This window comes from Helicoverpa armigera, chromosome 28 (genome assembly GCF_030705265.1).
Source record: "Helicoverpa armigera isolate CAAS_96S chromosome 28, ASM3070526v1, whole genome shotgun sequence".
Classification (NCBI taxonomy): domain Eukaryota; kingdom Metazoa; phylum Arthropoda; class Insecta; order Lepidoptera; family Noctuidae; genus Helicoverpa; species Helicoverpa armigera.
In genome coordinates, this window is record NC_087147.1 from 7250724 (window position 1) to 7273264 (window position 22541).

Genomic DNA, 22541 nt, shown 5'->3' on the forward strand with positions numbered 1-22541 from the left:
GCCGCTATGGACCCCAAGAGGCTCAAATAAATATAAAAAATTACATCCATTATTTTGCTATCTATACACAGACATGGCCTTCATTCCTAGCCGATCTCACCAAATAATATTCTTTCCAAGCTCCCCGGTTTCTTTTCAGTAAAGGTATAAGAATAGTTAATATGATCACTTGAAAATCTGACAGAAACGACTGTAAGAACGGCGACAAATCAAGATTTAAATTGACCAAAACTACGCCCAAAAACATTAGAACATCGCTGAACACAAAAATTAAAGTTGCAATGTAAAAACGATAACAATTATTGGTATTTATAGTCGTATTATCATCACCACGGAATAAATAATATACTATAACTACATAAATAGCCAGATTCAAAATTATAGGTAGAAATACATAAAATAAGTTAAAATACATATAACCGTCGTAATTTAAAATGGCAGCGGACAAAAACAAAATGGCGGTGGTCAACAATATGGGGGCAATCCACGCAAATACAACACTTTTGAGATAACGCCTTCTAGGATAGCCTAATCCATTAAAAACTTTCACAATATCCAAGTATAAAATATAACAAATAATCAGCAACCAACAATTTTGTACGGTACTTAAATAAAATACTAAAAACGCCCATATGTATACTATATATCCGTCATCCATTTTGAAATACAAAGCGATTACTCGAAATACAACAGTGAACATGAAAATTCGCATAAAATTAGCAAACACTGCATTTAAGAACACAAAATTACGAAAATTCTTGAATTTTGGTACTTTAAACCATGAAATACTGCCGTAAATTAAAACTGAAAGGGATAATACAGCTGTACCCCAATCTAATACTGTGGATATCATTATGTCATTATCAATTAGAGACATTTTGAAAACTAACACTGGCTTTTAGTTGATCTAATTATTTGTAGAAAGGTTTTTGCAACTGTCACTTAAATGATGTATCGTGTACGCGTGTCGCGAACAAATACTGAATTAAATTAAATATTACATATTATTAATAATTGAAATATAACACATGAATTGACATAAGACTGAGTCATGAAACCACTTTAATTGATTTCGAAAATTAGGTACTACACAAACATATTCTATTGTTTACTTCTGCGAATAATTTTTCCTGTATTTGAGTATTTGTTTTTCAGTTATTACAATCTTAAATAATATAAATAAGTGGAAACGCTTGTGGTTTATCATAAAAAATACCTACTTATATATTATTCTTATACATAAGCTCAAAATCCATCCAGAATTTTTGCATTTAACATGAACACAATTCCATACGTTCATTTTATTAAGTAGAATATTACTTATGAATTTTTTTTATAGTGTGCGTGCGTACCGATTTGATCGAAAATGCTTGAGTGAGACATAGGTAAGTATTTTTCGCGTATATTGACCGAGTTTTTCCGCATAGAAATATGTGGTCTTGGACATTCCTGTAGGTTGCGTGCTCTAAGCTTGCGCTAGTGATACAAACAATACATACGTTAGCAAAACAAACTTTCTGTACCTATGTACATACATACAATGTCAATTGTGGTCAATTACTGCGAAAAGCTTATCGCGATCTGTCCGTGAACCTAAATGAAATAGTTTTTCCTTAATCTACATATTCTACATATATGTAGGCATATGTTATATGCCCAAAGTGCGCCTACGCCTAGTTCTAGCCGAGTTTCAGCACACTGCAAACTTTTAGTCGGCCGATAGTATGTTTGGGCTTGGGCTCATATCAACATTCGATACCCCTATACTTTATCTCTGCTTTACACATACTGTTGAAGTTATGAAAAATAAAAATTATTCCTGTGACTAACCACTGAATGGTTAAAAAAATACAATTCCTTTCAACATCCTTGGCAGTCGTTACGGGTAGTCAGAAGTCAGTAAGTCTGACACCAGTCTAACCAAGGGGTATTGGATTGCCCGGGTAACTGGGTTGAGGAGGTCAGATAAGCAGTCGCTCCTTGTAAAACACTGGTACACACAGCTGTATCCGGATAGACTGAACGCCGACACCAATATAGTTGGGAAAAAGGCTCAGAAGATGATGAGGTATGACCACGGAGTAAGGAAAGATAGCTGAGATGCCATAATGCAGGTAGGTCAGGCGCTTTCTTCAGGTCAAATTCGTACGGGGGCATGGCCAAAACGATCAGTTACGAATGAACTAACGAAGAGTTCGGGTTGTTTGCGATGCGACATCTGTCAACGATTTTTGGTATTACAAAAAATTATCCGTATATTGTCGCGCTACTTTCTTAAGCGATTTTCCGTTATGACACCTCCGCTAGTCAATATGTTCTCCATGGGTATGGCACACCCGATATGTAAAAACAATCAGTTACCCAGTCAGTATGTTCGAGCAGCATGTAGTGCGGGTCGGCGTCGCTGCAGAGCCCCACCAGCCGCACGATGTTGTCGTGTCGCACGCGCGAGAACAGCTCCAGCTGGCGACGGAACTCCGCTAGTTGCACCTGGGGCACAAATTAAAGTTACTCGTTAAAACATATAGATGTCAAAAATCACACAAAAAGGTTGCATTTTAGTACAAAATGTAAAGAAAAGCATGTGAAATATTTAAGAGTTTCAAACAATTTGTAATATTGATTTACAGCACGAGGGGTTAACATGTCGATTGACACTACTACAACTAGTTTTTCTTTAGGTCAGTCGATCGTAGTAAGGCACTGAACTATGGTGATTTTTCAGGATATGATAAATAGATCGCACAAGGTTTCGTTAGTAAACAGTAGATCTGTTTTAAACAGTAGATCTTATTATGTGGGAAACCCGGAATTTAAATATGTCATTTTTTAAACACCTTTTATAATTATTCGATGAACAAAAATATGGGTTAATTTTGTATGCAATGCAGTCATATTTTAAAGACTTACTTACCTACATAGTTTTAACAAAAGTATAGTGGTATGTAGAAGTATCATAGTAGTAAAGAATTAGTCGTATCTGCAATATTTTTTCACAACCAATATCAACATTTTCCATTCCCAAAAGCCCACTAAAAACCATACTAACCTCATCTTTAGTAGTAAGCGCTTTAACGAGTACAGGCCGCAGCTTGGGCTCCGCGTCATCCAAGCTCTCCTTATTGCGAAGTTTGTTCACTTGACTCATGTCGATCTTGGCCAGTAGTACTTCGCCGAATTCACCGCGACCTGACACAAAAACAAATTGTATCTTATTCCCTAAGGAACGTCTTCCTGTACCCGGAAAAAATATAGTATGTTTTTAAAGTAGATACAAACGAAAATAATGTTTTCCCCTTTATATTTTAGTTTAGAAATAATACCAATTTTTGTGTTCGAGACTGTGGACTGATTTTTCTAAGATATATTAAGTGTCTACCTACATATGGTTAGATCAATTTCTCAATACGAATTTCCTGATGTATGCGGATGATATGAAGATTTATAAGGCCTGCAAGAATAGCAATGATTGCGCATTGCTTCAAGAGGATCTTTACAGACTTGTTACTTATTGTACAGACAATAAACTATTTCTTAGTCTTCCTAAATGTCTAAGTATATCTTTTACAAAAAATAAAAATAAACTTAATGAAAGGTACACTTTGTATGGTCAACAATTAGATGTGGTACATTCTATTCGGGACCTTGGAGTAACCATGGACTCACGCTTGCACTTTGACTTGCATATTGAAAATATTATAAATAGGGCTTTTCAGATGTACGGTTTTGTCATGAGATCCTCTAAAGACTTTGTGCGACCCTCTACTTTTCTGCAATTACACAAAACGTTAATAAGATCCCAATTAGAATACGCGATTCCCATCTGGAATCCTTTCTATTCCAAGTATAGTACAAAATTAGAGTTGGTACAGAAGAAATTTTTACGTGCTATGAACTATAAATGTAATCGTTCAAAAATTCCTTACACACAATTGTTAGAACAGCATAACCTCCTAAGTTTAGAACATCGGCGCTTAGTCCTGGTTGCTATGATGTTGCATGGTTTATGTAATAATAGATTTGATTGTACAGAAATCACAAATAAGCTGTGTTATATAGTCCCTAGAACTGTTATCAGACGGGCGGCCCGCGTGCCCCGGTTGTTCCACATGGATTCATGCCGAACTAATGCTGGGGCCCGAGTACCGCTACGTCTATTAGTGGAGACCTATAACACACACTTCATGGATCTAGATATTTTCTCCCTTCCTAGTAAAAAATTTAGAAGTCTTGCTATAAATATTCTATCACTAAATTATTAAATTCCTGATATAAATTTACTCAATTGAATTACTGATGTAAAACACGTCTATGTTTCTTAGTTATCCCCTTATTAACCCGTGGACAATGGTGTGGGTTATATGTTCACCTATTTATATTGTAAAACTTATAGTTTAAATTTTAACATATAACTGTTTTTTGTCCCCAATAAATAAAATAAAAAATAAAATCATGTCGTCATTTTCGACAGGACGTTATTTTTATTTTCTTAAGATATATTAAATGTCCACTTACATTATGTCAAATGAAGGCTGATAGACAAGTTAAGATTGAGTTTTTGATCATTACATTTTTACATTACGATGGAACGAAATATAGTGACGAGAAATGGTATTAAAACTGCAGTCATGACCCATGGCTAGCGCTTACTCCCCATCTCAAATATATACAAACTCCAAGTGTAATTATAGTTTAAAACATGAACTTATGAATAAACTTACCAAGTGTAATCTGTTCAACGAGCAGTGATCTCGGTATGGACAGATGTTCGAACTGTCCGGATTTCTTCGAAGCGCGAGATATTCCGGACACTTCCGAATTATCTGCTCCTAAATATTAAAAAAAAATTCATCAACCAGATGTCGAGTAAATATTATCTTCTTAGACGTCGGTTGTCTTAAAACGACGGTTTACTGTGCAAGCGATTGTCTTAAGGAAAACGGCTGTTTATGTTGTACATTGGTGAACTTGGGCCTATAGGGAGTTTTAAAAGATTGGGAAAGCCCAAGGGTTGTATTTTTTCTTCGACAGAAGTCCTGAAATCTTTATTAACCTAATCATTCAGTTGCGGCCATTCATTCATTATTTTCCCATACTACTTAAAAAGTTTTTTATATAACAAAAATAATTGAACATACCGCTATCCTTGTCATGGGCTAATAATCTCCCGTTCTGCAGAGCCGCTCCGTTCACTTTCTGCTTATCTTCTTCCCCATCTTCTACCAACTTCTCTCTGCCTTCTGTCATCTCTAACTCCATTTTTTCTCCTACAACGAAAATAATGTTAAAATTCTTGTAAATAGCAGTTGTGTGTCCCGGCTACCATTTGAACAACTTTGGCAGTCGTTATGGGTCACGTTATGGGTAATCAGAAGCCAGAGAATCTGACAAGCAGTATTACGTCTTATGTATGGTGTATTGGATCGTCGAGGTAACCTAAGGAGGTCAGATAGGCAATCTCTCTATTTAATTTTTTATTTATTTATTTAAGTCACTCAACACTATACATAAATATTATAACATTAAATCATTTACTTATACATATTTTATATAAACTACTTAAAACTAATGCACACGAAGTGTCGGCGTGGTGTTACGCTACGTGCGCTATGTAAAACACCGCGCCCTGTTATACTGGAAGCTGGCCCTATCAGGGTATGTTGCATCATTTAATCATAATTTAAACACAGACTTAAATCAATACTTAATACTCAACTACACGCCAGACATACTATTAAAGCAATCAACACCTACGCTATTCCCGTTTTGACCTACTCATTTGGTATTATTAGTTGGACCAAGACAGAACTTAAAAATTTACAGCGCATCATTAACACAACACTAACCAGACACAGAAAACACCATCCTCGCTCCTGCATCCAGAGACTAACGCTGCCAAGAAAAGACGGAGGACGAGGTATAATAGATATTATGAATTTACACAACAAACAAATAACTACACTAAGAACATATTTTAACACAAAAACTACACATTCTACTCTACATAAAGCTATAGTCTTCAACGACCACAAACTGACCCCTTTAAATATGCACGATAAAACACCACAAAACAACGAAAAGCAAATAGATAGGCAGACTAAGTTAATAGAATGGACTCGGAAGTCACTGCATGGAAGACATCGTCTGGACCTAGACCAAGAGAACGTCGACAAATTAGCGTCGAACGACTGGCTAAGTCGAGGCGACCTATTCCCTGAGACCGAAGGGTTCATGGTGGCAATCCAAGATCAGGTGATAGAAACCCGCAACTATCAAAAGCACATCATGAGAGCCCCCATTCCGACGGACGTTTGCAGAAGATGCAGCAGCGCATCTGAAACCATCCAGCACATCACAGGTGCATGCAAAGCCATAGTTCAGACAGACTACAAGTACAGGCATGATCAGATAGCCAACGTGATTCACCAAAAACTTGCCATCAAATATAAATTAATTCTTACACCGCCTGTACCTTACTATAAATATAAACCCGAAGCAGTTCTTGAAAATGCCACACATAAGCTTTACTTCGATCGCGCCATCCTCACTGACAAAACAGTTCATTACAATAGACCGGATATTACTTTAATAGATAAAACTAACAAAACAGCACAAATTATAGACATTGCAGTCCCAAACACACACAATTTACAAAACACCATAGCAGAAAAACTTTCTAAGTATACAGACCTCAAAATCGAAATAAGCCGAATGTGGAGATTAGGCAGTGTTACCATCATACCTATAGTACTGTCAACAACAGGCGTCATACCGAAACAATTACATCAGTCTCTAAAAACCTTAGACTTACCACCGAATACCTATCAAACCCTACAGAAAGCTGCTATTCTGAACACTCGTAGAATTGTCAGGAAATTCCTACAAAACGAGACAAACGATACACGTACAACAGCATCACACACAGCACACATTCAATCGCACAGTCAACACACACACAATCATACCACATTAAACACACATACAACCCGCAATCAAGACACATAGGCTAGCACTTGGCTTCGGCCCGTGCTAACCTACAAAACCCGGTAGATAACTGCCGAGATACAAAAATGTATAACAACAAATAATAATAACCACATCATAGCTAGTCATAAAATTGCCGTCCATTGGTCAAATTGGCAATTTTGAATTAAATATAATTTACTTTAGGATTTTTGTTTTGGTTATCGTTATACCCACAATAATATACTTTTTCTTCTTTTTCAACTGCTGAAAACTCTATACTAAATCCAACATACCTCTCTGTCGTCTCCTAAGCCTTCTCCTGCGACAGTACAGCATGAGCGCCAGCACCAGCACCATGTAGGCGCCGGCCACGGAGATGGACACCACCACCGCCTTGCCCGCCACGCCGCTCGACTCCTGGGGGAGGAGCTCTCCTTCTAGAAGGAGGAGGGAGGTTTTAGAAAATTCGCGACAAAAAAGTTTGAAAACATATGGTGGAATGTTTTAGAAAAGTGTGGACAAAATTTAGTATATGTCGTGATTTTTGTAAGGGTAGATAAAATTAATACAGTTCTTTAATGCCAATAAATGTCCATCTGATGTGGTAGCTACTTGACGCCTCACTTCTATGTAGTAGTGTTGAGTTCATATGTTTTTAAACGGTTTTATTTAGCTCACCCAGTTTGTTTTATTTATTCTTGGGTCAAATTTAGTAATTCAAATTTCACCCTCTTCCTGTCAAGCGATTAATCTGAAATTTTGTATACACCTTTAATTCCGATGACAATACAATATGATGATGATGTCCTCCTAGCCGATTATCGGCTACGGCGGCTGTTCTCATGTAAGGAGATTAGCCAACTACGCAGGACATATTATAGTGCACGAGCATTTGCGCAGACACAGGTGCACTCACTATTCCTTAACTCTCATAGTCCGATGGGACGGTAATCCGACACGACCGGAGAGAGATCAGGCGCAGGACCGACATTTACGTGCTCTCCGATGCACGGGTGTATCAATCACCAGCTTCCAGGCTCCGGGCTGCTTTGTGAAAGTCTTCTAAAACCCACAAAGCGATTTCGGCCCGACTCGGGAATCGAACCCGAGACCTCGTGCTCAGCAGCCGCACTTGCGACAGCTAGACCAACGAGGCAATACAATATAGTAATATCAATAACATTGTAAATCCAATATGGCCGCCGGCACAAAATGGCGGATAACGTAGATTTTATCAATCCCATCAATATGGGTATCAAATGAACGTCCTCAACCAGTAGAATACAATGTACTATATAAAATTAAAATCCAAGATGGCGGCCTCTACAAAATGGCGGATAACTAACCGATCCCATCAACATGGGTATCAAATGAAAGGTCTCAACAAGTAGAATACAATTTACTATGCAAAATTGAAATCTAAGATGGCCGCCGCTACCAAATGGCTGATAACAATTTTTTATCAATCCCACCAATATGGGTATCAAATGAAAGGGCTTCACAAGTAGAAAACTGTCAGTAACTCCAGCGGGGCCCAACAGGGCCAAGGCCTGCCTGGGCTGCGAGATTGTTCGAAAGAGTTACCACGGCCCTGGTACATAAAAGGCCTACGACGGAACAAAACGGTTCTTAGTCAAGAGTCTGGCACTCCCTCACCGCTGCTGACCCACAGCAGGAGAGGTCATGTGATGATTTTTGGGGTCGTTAAAAAAAAAAGTATCTGGAAGGGCTATGTATTGAGGAATTAGATTGTAATAAATTGTCAGGTAAGAGACCGTGTAATAATGATGCACTAAATGAATTAGATAGAATGATTAATATTCGGTAGGCATTTTCATTAAATACTAAAAACTAGAAAATAAAAAATCGGTAAAAAAACTTTTAAGTTAAACGGTTTTATCTTATGTGCACTGAAAACTAGAAAATAAAAAAATTGTTACTTACCTGTCAACCTACGTAGGTGGGCCCGGTCATATTAGACTAAAATAAAAACGTGGGGCCCCTGTGAAATCCTACCTATGGCAAAGCATATCTTTATACTTTGGTAGATCATGAGCTACGGCTGATTATTGATTGTCAAAATCTCCAGTTACGATTATAGTAAGCCGATGCAATCCACACCTATTATACCTCTAGAAGAGAGTACTACAGCAATAGTTAATGGGCCCCACGTTTTTATTTTAGTCTAATATGACCGGGACCACCTACGTAGGTTGACAGGTAAGTAACTATTTTTTTATTTTCTAGTTTTCAGTGCACATAAGATAAAACCGTTTAACTTAAAAGTTTTTATACCGATTTTTTATTACTATTATGAAGTTGTTTTAATTCTATCGACAATATCTGTATGAACAAATGCGCAAGGAATCAAATGGTTAACTTTATAATAAAGCTGTTTGGCACGAATTACTACCAACATTTTAGTACACATTAATTCCACGTCTTTGTTTGCAGATTCATTTTTAAACATAAAAAACTGGCGTCTAGTTTAGATGCTTTATCACATGAAAACAGGTGAGCCATTATTTGTTTATATAAATGTACACGCACATTGTCTTATTATAAATCTGATTAAAAATTCAACAATATCTCTTTATCAATACCGTATCCTTTAACCTATGTTCACCCACCCATATTACCTTGATGCACGACAAGCACGAGCTCGTTCCGGTCGAGTCCGGCGGCGCTGCCGGCCGTGCAGCCGTACCGGTCCGCGTCCGCCGCAGACACGTTGCGGATCAGAAGAGTTCCGTTATTCATCAGTACCAGTCTGGTAAACAAAGTAAAGGCTGTGATTAGCATCACAGAATTCGTTAAACAGATAAGATAATTGTTAGACTGCTATTGGAAAACGAAGATATTTAAAAATATAAAATAGATATAGATAGAACAATGTTTTTCTTTTGTTACATTAAGTATTATTATGGATCTCAATATGGTCTGAAACAAATTTATTATTATTATTAAAGATCCCTACTAAAAAAAAGAGTTCAACAATTATTAGCATTGGCAACTGTAAGTATTTCTATGGCAAAAGAGCTGGTAGCATATTAGAATAGAAGAGTTGGAATAATGAAAAGTATCGATAGTCTGTCGATAGGTAAAAACATAGTACTTACCTAGCTGTTGTGGCGTTAGCACTATCTTCTAAATCCACTCCGTCTTCTGAAAATAATAATATTCCTGATTGAAAAACTCAACACAAAAAACGAACACATTACCATCTATTTATAGTTGATCACATTGCATAATTGAACATTGTATCATCATCAAAAATTGCTGAAATAGGTGCTTGTTTCTGACCCATTCCTTTTATCGACTTCTTTGGTGTCTTATATTTTTTTGTTTTTCTACAATAGAATAATATAACACTCACGTGGTTTCCCCAATATAGCGAGATTTCTATCCCAGTGCGTAGTAGGAGGTGGATCGCCCGTCGCCCGACAGTGCAGCGCTGCTGTCTGACCCATGGTCACGTGCAACTGTTGTCCAGGAGTCGGCTCCAGCACGCGGGGGGTTACTGGAAGTGGAATATGATAAATAGAAAATTTGGCCAAAGTTGGAGTTGGCTAGATGGGATGGAAAACAATGGGATAGCGAAAGTATTTTGGGAGAAGATCCAAAAGAAATTGTGCTGGTAAAATAGCCAGTTAAGAAAAATCTAATGATACTAATATTATTAAGAGGAAAACTTTGTTTGTTTGGTTGTAATGGATAAACTCAAAAATTACTGGCCCGATTTTAAATATTCTTTCACCATTAGAAAGCTATATTATCTGCGCGTAACATAGGCTATATGTTATCTCGGTGCGGGCAGTAGCTCTCAGGGGACGCGGGTGAAACCGCGGGAAAAAGGCTGGTAATATAAATAAATATAATAGGGTAGTGTCCAGGGTCGAAATAATGAAATAATATTTAGTCCGCTTTTTAGATAATCAAAAAATATTGGATACGTATTTTTTCTTTTTTTAATTAAACATAAAATGACAAAGATAATACACTTCAAAAATTAGGAGTGGGGGCCTTTTACGTCACAGTGTCCTGAAAATTGTAGCACTTTGTGACGTCACACTCAACTTTAACACGCTATAACTTAACAAGTTCTGATCCAATTTAAAAAAGAAAAAATACGTATCGCTTAATTTTGGACAATCTACAAGACGGACTAATTATTATTTTTTAGGAAACTAGCCTATTATAGAAAAAGTATAACTTGGTGTGGAGAAATCAGATACAAGCGGCCAAGTTAAGCAGATGGTTTTATGCCGTAGGTAGGTATTGCGGAAAACGAACGTAGACATAATCACAATTCATAACAATTACATAAGTAATACAACCGGACATATTATTCCTGAAATTGCTAAGTTACAGATCTAGCCAAACTTTTTTCCGTTTCCGAAATCAATTTTAAGTGGGTATTTAGTTTTGTTTGTGCGAGAACTGTTATATTAAACCCAAAATCTACATACCCACAACATCCAGATGAATCTTCGACGTGATAGACTTATCGCCGTCTACTGCCTTGCACGTATACTGTCCTGAGTGCCGCCTCTCAGCATCAGCCACCATCAGCGTGCCGTTGGCTGATGTCACTCCTTCTGGTAAGGGATCCTCGTCGTTCTAGAAGAAGAAGGAAAAATATATGTATATTTTGGGCCAAAAAATATGGCAAAAGGTGAAATTAGCCCGGAATTAAATATTATCCACCTATTATAAAGTGTAGTAAAAGTACCCGCATTAGTACAAGGTTTAAACCCCCATCTTGAACATAGTTAATGACCTAAGCCTAGCACGACTAGCAGGTACTTTTTTTAACGTTTTATAATATAAAGTGGTTTATATTATGTATGTACCGAAACTGAAAAAAATATGAGTAACGAGAACAACAAGAGACTCTGCGATGAAGGGGTTGTCTAGCAATGTGACCATAGGACGATTTATATTGGTGGCCATACGTTTCATATTCCACCAGTAAGTGGAAAAATCATCCTTATTATTCATTGTTTACACTTACCAAAAACCATTGTACGGTAGGAGCAAGGCCGCCAGCGACTTTGCAATGTATTTTACCAGCAGTATTCAATTTCAATTTCTTGCTGTACGGCTCCGGTTCGAAGCGCAGCTCGCCATCTGTTAGGGAGTAGCAGAACTAATTTAGAAAATTGAGTACAACGCCATCTATTGGCACCGCGGATTGTTTTGAAACTGATGGTTTGTATGAGGTACAATACAGATGGCGCTGTTAGTTTGGGACGGCGTTAGTGTTATTATTTATTTATAGAATAAGCAGAAATCATGATTTCGATGATAGTAATTAACTGTAATTATTTATTTGCTTTGATTTTTTTCTTATAACTATGTATTATTTCTTCAAAGGTTAAGTTGTACCACCTGACCTTTTCGAAGGACATTACCAGTAAGGTCAGTGTCTGCCCTTCTAGAATCTAGGGCGCCCTTGCTTGAACCTAACTTAGCTTTATGACTACGAATATTTCAAGCTAGATATTCTTACATTGTTCTAGGGCTATCATCACGCTCATTACCATTAAATGATGATAATTATCATAAATATGATTTATTTCAAGGATTTCAGAATCTTTTTGAAATATTTTTGATATGTTAAAGTTGATATTTTCACACATTTCATTCATATAAATTATAAATACATATATGTATTATATGACACCAAGATAAAGATGGTAGATATTGAGTAACCTTATGAAAAATATTAATATTGTTGTCAAATATTTTTGCTTGTTGAGCACCTGCAAGAGCGTATGTTTTGAGTTTGAGAGCTAGTAATAAAATATTTACCATTGATAGCACGGTGCCTTCTACTCGACTTGTGGGCGCGGATCTTGTGAGATGAATGGTGAGGAGCCACTGAAACGATACAAATTACTATTAGTTAATTAATAAAAAAAGAGATTCACTACATAGTATAAAATTAAGTCTCTTTTTCTGTCCCTATGTCTCTTTGTACGATCAAATCTTCAAAAATATAATAGATTTTCATGCGGTTTTTTATCAGGATAGAATGTTTCAAGAGGGAGGCTTATGTGTTTTAATACATGCATAATATAGTAGAGAAACACAAATAATTTTAGAGGTGTCTGATGGGATGTCGTAAACCAAAGCGAAGCGAAGGCGTATTTTATATTACCAAAAAGTTTATTTGCTTCTTGATGTGTGGAAATACTGTTTAAAGTTTAAACTGTGTGTGAACTTAGTAGGTATTTTATTGTTTTGAGGCTGATGGCCGTCGATTTCTGAGTACTCTAGTCCGCACTCCGCGGTTTATTCATTAACATCTCTTAGTGTAGGTATTCATACACACATAAACCTTTTTAAACCAGAACCTAATCAATTGGTGAAAATTGCATGAACATAATTTTTAAAGACAGATTTACTTTGTTTTCAGTTACATAGTAATTACTTGTTTTACTTTATTACGTTTAAAACATTTGAATTTTCTTTTTGTAAGAACGACGTGCATAGATAGGCTACACGCATTTACTTGCATGCACTCTCCATTGCAATTCTTCAACAATGCAATGATAAAGTGGTTTATTGACGCAGACAAGTGGTCACTTCAATAGTCCAGCTACGGACAGGGGCCCGATTCTCCTAATTTTACTTAAGCGACATACGATTCACATTCGACTGCGATTACGATTGAAGCGTATGTGGCATTCCGCTATTTATTTCTTTGAAATAAACGTTTTTATCCTTCTCTGTCATTCAATAATGAATCATTTTGTCTGCAAATGATTTACGATTGCAATATGATTGTACTACCGTATAGACCAAAATCACCAATCGCAAACCAATCGAATGTCGTTGGAATACGATTGGTCTTATATTAGTAGCAGAATGCCCGATATGGTTAAAACTGCTATTGCGATCATATTGCGATTCGATTCCTATTCAATTTTGACATTATTAACTTAGGAGAATCGGGCCCCTGGACAAAGGGTCAACTGACTTGATGATTAAAAATATTGGCTTGCATTAAATTCTGCTCAAGAAATGCACCTTGCATTTGTAAGTAGGAATATAAAAGATTGGAGATTTTATTATGGCATTGCAGACGGATGAATAGAATGTCGTTTTTCTTTTATTTATTTTATTGAGATATGTATAGATATTAAAAATTATTGCTGCAATAAACTGACTTGCAATTTTAGTCTGTAGTGATGAGAAAAAAGCTGTTTCGATTTATAAATCTGTCTTCAAAAAATTTTACTTATCAGTGAACTGAATTATTTGTGAACATAGTGAACTAAATACGCATTTACATTAATTTGTATGTTACCGTAAGTTGAAAGTTGAGAAGTTTTAAGAAATTACTATGTCGGAGGCTTCATCAGGATGGCACTATCGTCCGACATCAGTTAGGGTAATCAAGCAAAGAGATAACTCAAAGAAACTCAAAAGTCAAACAAACTCAAAACTCAAACGTTTATTCAAATTAGTCAGAACAAAAGACAGCCCTCCAAAACGCCCGCCCTTCGCCACTTCCTATGTGTTTTGGCTGGGGAGAAGAAGTGGCGGAACAAACTCCCCAGCAACACATGTCTGTTTGTTAGGTTAGAAGAACCGTTACACTTTAATTTCAAAAGACACTTTACAATATGGATCTACAACGGCACTACAACACTAGGCAATAACACTAGGTACCTACACTAGACGTGACGTAGGGCAGTTTCGAGATGTGCGCAGCACGACGACTCGACCAAGACTGAGCTCCGCGGACGCCACGCCGACCACCACGACTCTGCCAAGCGCGCCAAAATGTTGTTTCACCGGAAACGCCACCAGAGGGCGCGCTTGCGTAACGTTTAGTGTCCGTATACTAATGACAGTCTCCGACAACTATATTCTAACTTAATTACGTAGGCTTCTTACGTGAGTAAAACTTGGAAGTGTAAATTTTTACCCGACTGCCAACATAGGTTTTGATTTTCAAGTTTGTTAAAATGCGAGAAGAAACCGCGTGAAACATCAAGTACCAAGTAAAACAAATTACAATACACAATCCCATCTGTTTTTCGCCAAATCATAACACTGGTCAACATCATACAAAGTCGTAAGTGATTTATAAATACGACTACAGAAGCCGACGCGGTTGGTCCATACTTAGAAACGAACAAACGATTTTACGCTTACAAATCTAAACATAAACATTTAGCTGGTTTAACTTTAACTGAGGCGGTTTGTATCAAAGGTAGCTGATAGTTTTTTGACTTCTTAGTACATACACAGATATATTTTTGAATATTTATAGATATTTGTATTACATTTTATAATATGTTTTGGGGTTGACTCCCAGTCTAACCGGATGCAGCTGATCACCAGTTTTTAGTAACCTAAGGGTAAAAAGGGATCCGATTGCTAAGACTGCGCTGTCTGTCCGTCTATCTATCACCATGAGCTAGACACAAAATTTTTTAGATAATGTATTCATGTTGCCGCTATAACAACAAATACTGGAAATAGATTAATTTATTTATGTAAGTTAGTTTTTTGCTCTCTTATACCTTTACCTTTATAAGGCACGGAACCGTTCAAACGCGTGTCCGATTCGCCCTTTACAGGTTTTTATACATAGTAAAAGATCCTCATAATAACGAATACTTATCCATAAACGCTATGAACCATATTTCTATTTCTGCATATAAGATATTGCTAAAGATGGAAGTTAAAATAAACTGCAGTTAAACCAGCTAATCCTGAGTTTATTTTGAGAAGAGGCTTGCGTTCAATACGATGCTCATTTGCGATTAATGATCCGGGATTTAACCAGCTAAAGATAGCCCGACAATATTTAACCGTAGCAAATATATGAACCTATTTATATATGAAACTAGAACTGAATTAGTACTGTTGTTTCTGAGAACTGAAATAAATAGCGTTTGGCACAGTTAAACTTTAGTTGGATTAACTATGACTACATATTTTAGTGTCAGTAACAAAAATCTTAAGGTAGCTTTTTTGTTAGGCTTTCTTGATAAAACGGCTGATGCGATTGCGATGTAATTTGGCTTGGAGATAGTTGGTTCCCTATAAACGGAGATAGGCTATTTTTATTCGGCTGCGGGAAGTAGTTACCACGAGACGCGGTCAAAGTCGCAGACGCAGAAATCTAGCTAACAAAAACAACTTATTCCCTAACAAGTCCAAACCATTCCAGATTTTTGTTATAACACTGACAGCTTCCAATTGCAGTCCATAGATAGAACAAACGACTTCACACTGACGCGGTAAACAAACAAACGCGGCGGCACATCAAACACTGCGCGTACGCATTTACATTCGTAGGGTGACTGTGCAGCGGGACTTTTTGGGATAGTCCATCCACAATTTCACGATAAGGTCATAAGGATTTCTTTCACAACTTTCTGACAGCGGTTTTAGCTGCACCGCGGGCTATGTATATCGAGCACCTAAATAAAAAGTCGCGATGTCTGGCAAATAAATTGTTTTTGAAATAAGAGCTGTAGTTGCTGTGATTAGCACGCTCAAGCGAACAAACGAATGCCTTTGTTTTATATAAAGATTAGTACATTATCCTTTAAGTAGGCAACCCTAAATAAGTTCTATTTTTATTACGAATTTATTACGGAGTTGCATAATTAAATCATTAAGGAGTGACCTGAATGACTAATTTATTTGCGACAAATTAGACCAAGCATGCAAGCATTCTTAGTGAATCCATATTGCTGGATACACATTTGAACTTATAATGAAATTGTAGAATTACATTATTACGTCAACATTATATTTATCTTTAGAAATGTGTATCATCGTTTGTGGTCCAGATAACTTTTATCGCTTAATTAGAGTAACTGATGTAAACAACGGTTCTACAATTATATTATGAGAGTGAGAGTATTATTGTTATTGTCAGACAGATATAATAGTATTAAAGTTTATTGCTAGATATTATTTAAATGTTAAATAGTTTAGTTTATATAGCATACTGAAAATATTATTTTTATGGTTTGAGGCTTATGTCAAAACGCTAAAGATGGGTATGTTTAGTAATGAAACAAGTTAATAGACTGTTTCTTTTGAATCTCTAAAGCAGAGGGTTAAATTGGCGATAAAATAAAAAATCGATATAGGTTGTATTCGATATACCTACCACCACTAGACTGGACAAACAACACAAACAATGTTGATTTGGAAACACGTAAGTAGTTTTTTATTTAAGCCTGACATAATAAACTTCATTAATTTGTCCGTGGAGATCTAAGGGGGAGGCCTATGTTCAGCAGTGGACGTCCTATGGCTGAGATGATGATGATGATGATGATGATGAATTTGTCCGTAAAAGCAAAACGAATCCTTTCTTATAATAATGTATAGTAATCATGCATTCATTCCCAAGCTTATCCACAACACACAATTTTTTTTGTTACCCTACAAAATCTAAATATACGCGGCTGCGCATTTGCTGGGCATCACTCGGCATTGAACCCGGCACCGCGAGTTCAACCGATCAGTTATCACTTAACCATTATTGTTGTACCGACGATGATGGTACTAATGTGTGCTGTGGTACTTTGAAGTGCCACCGGAAGTTGGTGCTTGGTTTTGGGCGGTTAGAGTAAGAAGTTTTGATGCAATTTTGGAAAAAAATGAAAATCCAGCTCTTCCCCAAGGTTTTTCCTGCGTCCCGAGATAACTACTTCCCCCACTTGGATAAAAACTTAGCTTATGTGTAAAATGTAGCTTTGATGTATCCTTGTAACTGATGTTATAAACGTGAAAGTTTTTATGTAGGTATGAATGGATGGATGAATAGATGTATGATGTAGAAGTTTGTTGCCCTTTCACACAAAAACTTCTGGATAGATTTTGATGTACCTAACTTTGCAGTACCAACCAACTATAGATGACACGTCAGAATAACATAACATAAAACAACATACATATGCCACTATGCATCATAGTCCAGGAAGCAGTTCCTTCAGGAAGAAAGTAATACTGAGTCTAATATGAAAACACATTTTAAAACATGCATATTCGAAACCAATTAAATAAAGACGAAGAAAAATACTTCCCTTTTACGTGAAGGGTTAAAAACAATTTAGACCGAGTCGCACAGCTCCTAATAAGTGGAAGACATTTAGAAATCCCAAGATGGCGGGTTGCCCGTTACTTTTTATCTGTCAGTTCCTAACTATCCTTTGTGAGTGTTACGTGGGTGGTTTTAATTAAATTATTTTATTGTAGTTTTTGCTATTATTTTATTATTGGCTTGTTTTACTGGTTTTTTATTTGTTTTGCAAAGTTTTTCTTTACTTTGCTGCGAGACAGAATAAAATGTATCGATTTTAAAGCAATTTAAGTAAGTCATCAAACTTATGTATTAAGGAGTTGAAAGAACTCACCAACGGCAGTTTATTTTTAATCTGATCTTCTAGATTTTGTTATAAAAATGTTGCCACATTCGTCTATTTTCCTTCAAAGCGTATTTTCTGTCCGTCTCATGTTGCTACGGAGACAAAATTCTCCTTAATAAACCCGAGTTAGAATATAAGAATAACCTGCAAAGAACATCAAAAATACCATCCAATTTCGTAATACCACATTTTATCTTTCATTTTACAACAAAACGTGCAATTTCATAAAACGCAGACAATGTCTTTTCCGAACTAAGACATAAACGTTGCAATTTTCTTGAAGATTTTAAAATACGTTGTCGTTGGCTGCTCCAACGAGGTAGAATAGCAGAATGGCGTGTCTATGGTACGTCTGCTTTTGGTTAAATATTAAATATCGTTTTTTTTTCATTGTTTAAGTAGTCTTTATTTACATAGATATTTACATCACAAAAAAACTATCCTAATAAAACAATAAAAAAACACTATAGGTATCTAAAACGCGTCAAAAAATTCATCCCCATCGCTGTCAACTGGGAGCGAACCCAAGAGGCTGGCAGCATTACCTCGTTGGATGGCCATGCTGATCCTTTGTCCGAGGTAATAGCCAGCCTTTTGGTCACGAGAAGCGTCAAGCAGCCGCCTAGACATATCTTTAAATAGGGTGTGGGCATATAATATCGATTAGATTATACAGTCCTATGTAAATAGAGTAAGGTGTTAGACTTATCTGAGGCAGACAGTCGAAGTTAGACGTCGTTAATGCATTAACATTCATGGCTGCGGCCACAATCGATATCCATAGATAAATATGTACCTCTATATATGTAGTTTACCTATTGTCCATGCTATTATTATTTGAAGATGAGTTTGGAGGTAGGGGTTATATACCAAATATATGTATGTATGTCACTTTAGGTAAGGTCTTGTTCCACTTAGCCACATAAGAGTTTAGGCCTGGCCTATTGAGTCAAGAAAAACCTGTAAGTAATTAGGCATTATAATTCGTATAGTAGACAATTTAATTTCAACAGTTAAATAGTAAACAGCAGAGAGAAGAACTGGCTAGAAAACCATTAGAATTTGTCTACTTGTGACTTGCGATAGCCTTACTGAAAGTTAACATACCCTGCGAGCTACATAATAAAGTCATTATACAAAACAAGATCCAACTCAATTACAATGCACAGATAATCAAAAACATTAAAAAATAAAAAACGAACGAAAATCGAACACAGCGCTCCCAGCGACCGCTCGACGCAACTGCATAATGGCGGCGTTGCCATGGCAACCGCTCGTAAAATTTTATTGCTCGCGCCCTCCGTCCCGCTTGAAACGGTTACTTTGCAAAAGCCATCCTAGATTAGAGATCATTTCATTTCAACGCTAGCACTCGCTCCCTGGCGGTTTCGTTTATCGCCTAGATTTCATGTGATTTTTCTCAAAGGGATACCACGTTTGATTTTCAAGTGGGTACTCCGTGACGCTTTACGTTTCAGGGGGGTTCCAAGTTTATAGGCATCGAGTTGTTGTGAAAATCGATTCGGGCTTCAATGTTGTTGGTTTTGTAATCGTAAACTTTTGAGCTTCCGTCTTTTTACTGCCATCATCTGCCTAGTCTCTTCCCAACTATGATGGGGTCGGTTTCCAGTCTAACCGCCAGTGTTATACAAAGGCTCCTCTAGTAAATTATGCAAAAAATATATTAGCGCCCCCTACACGGCAGTACTTTTTGATAAGCCTTAGAGCCCCCACCCCATGTCATAAATATCTTTGATAATAAGTCCATAGACATTTACTACAGCTAACCAACTTCTAGCTACGTAATTCATTACTTTTTAACAGCTCTAGAAGTAATTTTATTAATATTGCGTGTTTATTACACTGAAAAGTACGTAGTAGTTCCGAAAAAAACTACTTAAAACTAGTATTTCCCTCACGCAATACAACTATAACTTTTTTAATAAACTGTCAAGTCGAATTTACATCAAGAAAGCAGTAAAAACTTCAATTACACAAATAGCAAACTTAATTAGACAGTGGCACTTTGTTAAATAATTAAAGTCACCCCCTCCACTCCTGCCATAAACAACCCCTAGAAGTCGTAAAATAACACAAGTTTATGGATTTCGGACCCCCAGTATGCTACATTTCACGACCCGCTAGGGCTGGGAAACACTCTATCGATAACCGTAAACCATACAACTATGTTGAAGATAATCGAATATCGATTCGCGCTGCACATCAAATACTGTATCTGAAGATTTGATGCCGATTTTATGGAATATTTGCACGATTTTCTTAAAGGTTAACTAACGGTTTTATCGATACTAATCGGTTTTGCATTTAAAGCTATCTAATTAAACAAACGTGTATCGGATTTAAATGTCGTATTACCAAACTTGGTAGCTGAGAGCACGACGTTCTTCTAAATCGACTTCCCTTAAGTAAGTCGGGTTTAGCGGCACGGTAAACAGCTTTGTTTGTTTTTGTAACCTCAAATGTTAGTTCACTTTGTAGATATTGAAATATTGATAAATGCTACATGAGAAATTGGGAAAACAAAAATAAAATGGTTACATTTTCTTATTTGAGTTAAAAAAAAGATTTCGTCATCCTTTTTTACGTCGGGAGTTAAAAAGCTCTGAATACGTAGGATACCTTGATAACTACAAGAATATAATCGATTTTGACATTTGTCTCGACAAATCGTTAAAAAGTTATCGGTAAAAGCACAACGCTACGTCACACTCATTACCTTTTATCGTAAAAAAAACTTAATGGCGCCCAAACGAAAAGTACGTTTAACGCTCACGTAGAGCATATTTTAAAAGCGTTTTCCCATGTGGAAACTGTATTTCGGGATTTTAAAAAACCTTTTGCTGGAATTTATTTTGATACGTGAAAGTTGCAAATGTTTGCATTGGAACAAGAGTCGTTTAGGTAAATTTTTTGTTCTTAGTGACCCACCGTTACCGGCCATCTTGAGAACATTAGCAATTTTTTTTCATAGAAAGCCATTTTCACTAAGGAAATTCACGATTAACTTAAGTGCTTTTTATTGCTTGCAATGCTTTTTTTTACTAATCATTTGGCAAACATTAAAACTTTGTCTACTATATTACAGAAACACCATCTCCAAAAAATAAACGGATAAGCAAACACAACCTACAATTTTCGTCGCCATTTTTCCTTATTTCCCGCCAAATTTCATTGTGCAGCTATTTTTCTTCTTACACGTAGCAAACGTACACAACCCTCTTAGAGCTGTAAACCAACCGGAGACGCCATGACCATTACCTAATCCTTATGTGAAAGTCTGCCAATTTACGCGTGGGGCCGAAGCAAGGCAACAAAAATAGCTCACATGCATTTTCAATTACAAATTACAAAAAATTACAAGCATGAACTTGATGCCCACTTGATGCTTCCCTACATTCCTACCTTTGGCAGAGGCGAAGGCACGACAACGACGTCTCCAGTTAGTTTAATGATCTAAGTCAGCCATACATCGTACATTCCGTTCCACGTTGGAATATAACAAGCCGGGATGGCATTCTCGTCACGTTTACAATAACGTCTCGTCTGTCACTTGGACTGTACGATAATTCGTTTGGGATACAGGAGATTGTAGTTTGCTGTTGTTTTGGATAATTTTGGTAATCTTAGAATAAGCCTAGGTACATAACTACAGTAGAAAGACCGTATGAAAAAAAACAATTGACGTTGCAAAACTAGGGGCCAATTTAATTGACAGCATAAAAGTCCGTTTTCCTTAAAACTTCCTTAGAACTTTGGCCTAAGTTTACGTTGTCAACATTTGTGGAGTGAATGAGAATTAACGGAAAAAACAAATTTAGAGAGTAGCGAATAAAATAGAATCAAAACAAACCTTGATTCATAAACGTCCGACCAGAAACATACTCATATTTTTTCAAGTGTGTTACTTATTTTATTTAAAGACTTCAACTTATTACCTCACACGAGCACATGCTTCAAGTAAAAGATTTTTACTAAAATAGGTTTTACTAAACAAAATTATTATATTCTATCAAATGAACGTAGGAAAAGTCTTGAAAGTTTCACAAGGGCCCTTGAGCGTAAGTTCAGGCGAACTTCTCGCTATTTCACATGGCTAATTAATTTTTATAGAAAGGCCTGCTGCTCAAGTTTATATCACAGTTA

At 36.6% G+C, this 22541-nt stretch overlaps 1 protein-coding gene across 1 annotated transcript in view; it reads right to left on the reverse strand.

Moving 5' to 3' along the window:
* Positions 1–22541, reverse strand: part of LOC110377855 (tyrosine-protein kinase-like otk) — a 45616-nt gene that overhangs the window by 5827 nt on the left and 17248 nt on the right. Inside the window, exons 3-13 of the mRNA XM_064042285.1 lie at positions 12781–12849; positions 11981–12096; positions 11436–11586; positions 10343–10486; positions 10086–10131; positions 9606–9736; positions 7260–7403; positions 5139–5267; positions 4722–4829; positions 3050–3189; positions 2362–2490 (exon numbers count right to left, since the gene is read on the reverse strand). Of these exons, the coding sequence (XP_063898355.1) occupies positions 2362–2490; positions 3050–3189; positions 4722–4829; positions 5139–5267; positions 7260–7403; positions 9606–9736; positions 10086–10131; positions 10343–10486; positions 11436–11586; positions 11981–12096; positions 12781–12849 (1307 nt within the window). The remainder of the gene's footprint in view (positions 1–2361; positions 2491–3049; positions 3190–4721; positions 4830–5138; positions 5268–7259; positions 7404–9605; positions 9737–10085; positions 10132–10342; positions 10487–11435; positions 11587–11980; positions 12097–12780; positions 12850–22541) is intronic.